A 7,322-nucleotide genomic window follows, 5' to 3' on the forward strand; every position below is an offset into this window, starting at 1 on the left:
AAGAGATTTACTCTAACTTAAGCATGAAGCCAAACAAATCCAGTGAACTCAGATGTGGTGACATAATCAGGGAGCCACACAGGTGGCTTATTATTTATTTCAGAGCCTATCCTGGATCCTGCTCATCCAACCCAGAGGACTTGGCTGCTTTGTGGCACTCCCACCGAGTCACCCCATGAGAGCCTGGCTTTCCTACCAGGATAAAGCCAGGGCCTCTATTTTTATGCAGACACCGGGAAGGTTTTTGGGAAACATATCACAGAGCAGTAATTGTAGGAGCTGCGGAGATGCCAAACAACCATTTTCTAGCTCTCCTCCCCCAAGCGCGTAGGACCTGCGTGGCTTATTGTCTGCACATCTTTGTCTTAGCAGAGGAAGGCAGAGTTGTCTGTGTTGGGCCGCTAGTCATTACCCAGCAGATTTGCTGAATGGCTGTGGTGAATTTAAAATAGTTGTACTAGAGTTATTCACCAGTGTGCATTACATTTGGAATCAGAGGTCATTTTTCTTTCTTTATAAGGGGAAAACATTGTAAGTGAACCTGTAATTTTGAGTACGCTAATTCCAAGACATTTGCAGATGCTGAGTGGTTTCCTGGAATAACAGCCTCTCTCAAGAGAAACGTCAAATGCATTTAATCAGCCACATTTAGAGCTCCGCAACATCTGCAAATGAATTATTAACGATCTCAAATGTTTTTCAAATGATCCAAAACTCAGGAATAATGTGGCTCTTCAGACAGTCAGCTCTGATTCAGGGCTTCTCCTTTCCACTTTATGCACTAGAGGCTCTGCACCTGCCTGCTGCTGCTAACTGGAGCTTCTTGCACCTTGGATAAACCTCTCTGGAGGCACTGGGGTAGCTGAACAAATGCAAACTGCATCTGGCATCCAGCTGTGTCTGTATAGATTTATGCATCATGTAGTAAATAGCCACTGATCGGGGTTGTGCATCTTGAGGGGAGGTAAGGGATGCTCCAGGGAACTCAGCTCCCACATGGCTCTCATCACTGCACACGACTGTTGTCCACAGAAGTCCTTCACTCCCACAATGCTACGGTTGACCTGAAGTAATGGAAGATTGGTCTGGGTAAGGTTTGCCTGAAGAAGGAGGTTTGAGTCATAAGTCTTCTTGCTAGCTAGGCAGCAAGATTGGCAGAATAAAGCTGTGAAGCAAAGCTTATGCTGCTTCACTTGCAAAACAAATGAGTAAAGTGCTATGAGAAATACTAACAACTGTCATATTATATGCAACTCAGACCCCTTCCACTGTGATGTGGAAATACCCTTTTAGCAAAAATTAATTGCAACGTTCTAATTTCTTTGGATGAGGTAATGGGGTTACAGTAATTTTTGACTCAACAAATGTTCTCATTCAAGAGCCCCAACCGACAAAATGACGGAGCCATCAGGATGCAGATGTAAACAGAACACTTGCAGTATCATGTGAATGAATGAAAAAAACAAGGAGGTATTAACTCTTATGGATACCAATACAATGAATTCTGGTATACGTACAAAGAACTCTCATGGGTCTTGAGGAAGGTGTTCAGCAGCTTGTTGTATGCAGAGCAAATACAGAATTTCTGTTCAATTTGCTTGTTGGGGAGGACCTTAAATATGAGGACACAATGAAGCTTACTGCAGCTTTTAAGAGGAAGATGTGAGCAGAAACATATTTCTTTGCTGGGTAGAAGCTGCTGATAAACAGAGAATACAAACTAGCTGTGCCTGGGATGCTGTCAAATTGCAGCACAAAAGAGGAATTAAAAATCTGCTCCTTACTTTGCCTAGGTAAAAATTGCATGATGGTCACTTTATTTTGTATATAATTATAACTATAATAATAAGCTCAATAGCGTTTCTGTTGTGGATTATGAATTCTGTGTGCACTATTAACAACATGACTGTTTGTCCCACTATGCTCATAAGGAAAACATAAAACACAGACAAAGAAAAGCAGAAGGGGCTGTGGCTATTAAGAATAATTAAGCACTACACACCCTGTCTGCTGAGGGCCGCTCTGGAGTGGTTTAATGGAGCAGATCTCATGTCATGATGTACATTTTGATAATGCTGTCTTACACGTTCAGGTATAACTATCGACTCTTCTGCAGGAGCTTTGGTTGCATAGCAAGAGGCAGCTATAGCTACCAAGAGGATGCTGTCTGTTTAATATTTGCTCATTCAATTTAATTTCAAAATGGAGTTGGAGATTTGTTTGTTAGAAATAAAGTACTTCACAGGGAGATTAGCTGTCTGCTTTCTGTGGCTAGAAGAGGAAAGGGTATTGATGTCACTTTTTAGCTTGAAATCAGCTTGAAACTTTCACATAGTTCTGTTACAAAACGTGCAATTCTGTTATTTCAAGGTCAGCATCCCTTTTCTTGTTTATGAAGATGAACCACAAAGTCCTTAATGGCTGTAAGTGAGATGGTCTTCTAAAAAGTGATGTAGTTACTCATGCCAAGGTTTAGGTTTTCCAGACTTTTTTCCTCTTCTACACAGTCTCTGAAAGAATCTGTTCTTTTATGCATAGGTTTGTACCTCTGGTTCCTTAGATCCAAAATCCTCTGGTATCCAAGAATTTCACTGAGCTCTCAGTAAGTGCTCAGAGACAGGGTTTATGCCAAACAGTTGCCCGGGGCTGGGTATCCCAGGGGAAGGGAGTGCTACGGGCTGTGGTAGGAGGGAAATGAAACTAAGGAACTTAAAACTGCCACCAGTCATGCTTGATTGTGTTTCTTTTGTGCGGCATCTTTTCTAGGTCCTCTGCAAGCCTTGTACATTAGATGGGACAAGATTTGATGGGAACTTGGCAGTGTTAGGTTAATGGTTGGACTCAATGATCCTGAAGGTCTTTTCCAGCCTAAACGATTCTATGATTCTATTTATTGTTCTATATATTCTAGATATTATTGCCTGATATATGCTCAAGGACTGAAAAATGGACCTGTGAACCTCTGTCCCTTTGCTGGAATCTTTCTTTTGAAAAGAATGAGATCAGCTAAAGAGGTAGGAATAATAACATCACTCTAGATTAACATACCTGCTGTAAAAACGTCATTGTTTTGACACAGTTAACCTTTTGCATTGACTTTAAAAAACTCAAAACTCTTTAAACCATAAACCCTGCTGCCTGACGGTTTTGTTTTCCACTTAAAGAGAATATAAAATATGCTCTGAGCCAAGTCCCTTAGGAAGGCCCTCAGGTCTAGGGACTTCTGTGGCGTCAGGGGAACTGTAATGCCGCAAGAATCAGCCCAAGGGAAAGAGAAGCATCACAGCGCAGTGCGAAGACCTGCGGCAGGGCTGACGGGGTTGTGGCAGAGGCCATGCGAGCGCAATTTTAGGACAAAGCAGAAGCAAAGGTTGGCACTTCAAAGCATTTTCGTTCTTGTTTCCTCAGTGCCGCACTGCCGGGCGGCGGTATGGCTGCCTTCCCGCTGCCATAGCAAGGTGTTGCTCAGCCCTGCGTCGCAGGGGTGACAGCGATGCTCCACCGAGCTTGCAGCATGGCAGCTGGGGGGGAAATGGAAAAAAGTCCTTTTCAAAGCACCATTGGATGTCACCATTGAAAGCAAAAGGGAAAAAAAAGCATGAGCTGTGACTGAACTCCTGCCGTCTGCGATTGCTCAGAGTAATGGTGACACTGAAGATGAAGTCTTATTTCTGCAGTGTTTGTACTTTGCTTCATTAGACATTGCCTCACCAAAAATCATCCCCACCACACTTAGCAGAGATGAGTTGCTGAAGAATACCACAGGGAAAAACCACTTCTAAAGTATAATCCTGGAAATGCTTATGCCTGAGCTGTCCTAGTGAAAACCACGTCTGACTCACCGAGTTACACAAGCATGTTTCCTTCTGTGAAAGAGCTGGAGCTTTTCCAGAACATCTATCGTGGGTCTTAACAGGAGCTCAAGAGACATTTCAGGTGTCCAGGAAATGTAGTGAATAATAAAGGTTCTGTGTATACTTATGTGTACATGTAACCATCATTTCATGAAATGGGAAATTATATTTTTATTAGACAAAACTGCGGTGTTACCTACAGAGCAAGTTCTCTGCTTGCCTTGGAGCCTTTCCCTCTTTTCGTGGTAGCCATTGTGAGAGACGGCGAGGAACCTGTCTGCAGAGCTTCCCAGAGTGCTGCTACTCACATACAAAGGTTCAATTTTGTATTTTTTTAGAGCTTCATCACAGAGTCTGTCTTAGCTGGACAGATCATTTATCTTCCTCCCACTGCCAAGAGAGACATAATCATTAATTATGTGGGGCCCAATTTTCAGAAAATGTGACACAGTTACTGCCCTGGCTGACTTCAGCAAGCTCTTCAGGTGCTCGCTGCCCTTACAGATAATGCCAGTCGGGGTTCTTACAGCCCAGAAAACCAGAACTATATGCTACCAAACTCAATCTACAGTAAAATAACAGACTCCAGAAGAGTTGTCTGTAGAAGTACAAATACATGTTTCCATTTCAAATTGGTATGACTTTATCAACTACCACAAAGAAACACAGTCTATTGTCCAGAAATAATTTATTCATCAACAATAAAACACTGAATAGAAAAGCCTTGTAAATAAAACTATATATATAATGCTTTATTTTTTTTTATTCGATACTCCACAAAAACCACTACAGACAGTAACAAAATAATCCAATTAATCTTAAAAATTTCAAATTATAATTGTCACTCTTCATTTATCATGTTTTATTAACAATGCAAAGGTCATTTGTTTATGTATTATAGTTTTACTTGATTGCATTAAATTGTTTCTTAAAACACTTGAAGCAATTTGTTGTTTGCCTCATAATTTATAACATATATAAGTATATCAATAAACAATATAACAGCTTTGAGAAAGATATGCAGACTGTTCAATGGTAAGTAGTCTACCAGAGGTTGTTTGTTTAATGGGAGAGCGGGAATAAATCACAACTGAATTGGGACAGAAGTCAACACATTGAAGAGAAATAATATTTGGGGAACAATTACATATTTTCCATTGCCCGTTTAGTAATGTGATCTCTTTCGAGCTCTGATTTCTCCTGTTTTAGATACTCTAGCACCTTTGCTAGCATATCCTCATCCAGATACTGCCTGTTTTGTGTGTCATCAGTTTCTCTGGCCATGGAAAGCCTTTTGCTGAGCGTAGTCAACTTTGCGGCCTCTTGTGGTCCCAGCTGGCTGAGGTGCTCTCTGATGGCCTGCTCCAGCCGCTCATCTTCCTGCAGGTCGCTTTCAGAAGCTGGAACTGGGACTCGTTTCATCTGATTCATATTGATAACTTCGGGATATTTTGCCAACACCTTTGCCAAGTAATCGGCCAGCTCTTCATCCTTCTCATTCAGTTTCTCGTACTCCATTTGTCGCCTTTCCAAATCGTTCATCCAGGCAGCTTTAGGAAATGGATGTCCTTTCAGTCTTCTGGGGACGTAGGACAGTCTTGGCAAATCATTTTCTTGATTAAGATGATTTAGTAAGTAGGAGGGATTCTGATTAGCTAAGTTGTCAGTTCCCAGAAGACTGACAATATCTTCAATATTGAGGTCTTCAGGTAGATTTTCTGGAATAACATTAAGAGGCTGCTTCATGTACCCATTTTTAGTGATTACATTATTTTTAAATATATCGCTCTGTCCTAGATTGGGTTCAGCGATCTCATCGAGGTCTTCTGGGAATTCTACATCCTGCTCAGCTTCCAATCTTCCACTCTGAAGCTGCTTTTTTTCTCCAGCTTTCAACATGTCTATTAAATCCTCAGGAGGAATTTGTAAATTCCTTGAGATTTCTATCAGCTGAGCTATAGACTGAGGATCAAGTTGCTTATCCAAAAACGTGAGTGCTCTTTTTTCCTCAAGTTCTCCTCCAGTCCTTAATTTCCTATTCCCAGCACCACCCATCAGCCTCTTCAGGTAATAATTCATTAGCTTTGAAACATCCTCTGACATTTGATCTTTATTGTCTCTTCTCATTTCATCCTCAAGGAAGCTGAGTTTTCCTGATCTTTTAATTTCGTCATCGATCTCCTCTTCATGCTTATCAATTTCCTCTTTGCTGTCTTTTATCTCTTCCCGGGTTTGACTTTCCACTTTTTCCTCTATGGGATTCCAATCTTCTCCTCCAACCACATCTTCATAGGCAATGTTATTCACTTTATAGATGTCATCTTCATCATCTGTATACAATTTCTGGTCCTCATCCAACCTTTCTTTCTTGTGGTTACTAGGTCCTGCCATCTTCCCCAACTCCTGAAACACAGACTCCAACGTGGCAAGGCTTTGGGGTGTGTATTGCTCTTCCACTATTTCATTAGTGCGCTTGAAAGGACTGTCTCTTGAACTGTCTTCATAGTGCCCAAGTGGCATTTTGAGATATTTTTGCCACCTCTCAGGCCACTTGTAAGCCTCATAATCATCAGTTGCTCCAGCTGGGAAGTTGTTATCTGAGCTCAGACCATAAGGTTTATTCTCCTTTGGGCCAACTTTTGATTCTTTCTCAGCTTGCCGCAAGGCTTCCAACATTACCTTAACCCATTGGGATTCATCTTCAGTCAAAGAATCCCTTACGTTATCTGGTAGGTGAACCTGATCTTGGCTTTCTTTCTGTTGCAGGAGATACGGGACACTTTGATAAGAGTTGTAATCAGGGCTGCTTTCTCCCTTGTTAGTTTGCTTGCGAAGATCTTCTATATATTCCAAAGCTTTGATCATATCAGGATTTGGGAACCTTTGTAAGTTTTTCATTACATAGGCTGGATCTTTCTGAAGCAGCTGATGCTGCTGGAAGGAAGCTGCATCAACCCAACAGATTAGGACAAAGAAAAAGGTGAGAGCGCAGACTGCTTCGAGCTGGAAGGTTTTCATTTCTGCCATATTTAAAATATTTCCTTGAAACAAAGAAGAAGAAGAAGAAGAAAAAAGAAGCAGTTAATATATGGAGATAGACTTGGCAAACTGAGAAGCAAAATAGAGATTGTTATTTTAAACTGGAACTCATCATGAAGAATACCACCAGTACTACATGTTTTTATTAATTATGAAAACCTAATATAACTCATAGATGGAGGCCATATATTTTGGTGGAAATTTGAGATTTTATGAATCTTTCCTGTGATTCCTCAGTTTACTGGAAACTACTGGTTTCCTATGCTAGAAATTTCTTATCTCTATGCTCAATGTACTTTATGAGTATCAATTTTCCAACAGCAGCACCAAAGTATAAAACATAAATCCTATATAGTTCATGAAATGCCCATAGAGAAAACTAGATGTCATTTTGATTATGAAAATGAAGGCTTCAAATAGTAGAATCTG

The 7,322-nt window shown here is 40.9% G+C and overlaps 1 protein-coding gene across 1 annotated transcript; it reads right to left on the reverse strand.

The window, feature by feature from the left end:
• Positions 1-4,997: 4,997 nt before the first annotated feature.
• SCG2 (secretogranin II) lies at positions 4,998-6,881 on the reverse strand. The gene has a single exon (XM_009979211.2). The coding sequence runs from the start codon at positions 6,879-6,881 to the stop codon at positions 4,998-5,000; it is 1,884 nt and encodes a 627-aa protein (XP_009977513.1).
• Positions 6,882-7,322: the final 441 nt, after the last annotated feature.

Source organism: Tauraco erythrolophus, chromosome 11, assembly GCF_009769465.1.
Source record: "Tauraco erythrolophus isolate bTauEry1 chromosome 11, bTauEry1.pri, whole genome shotgun sequence".
Lineage (NCBI taxonomy): Eukaryota > Metazoa > Chordata > Aves > Musophagiformes > Musophagidae > Tauraco > Tauraco erythrolophus.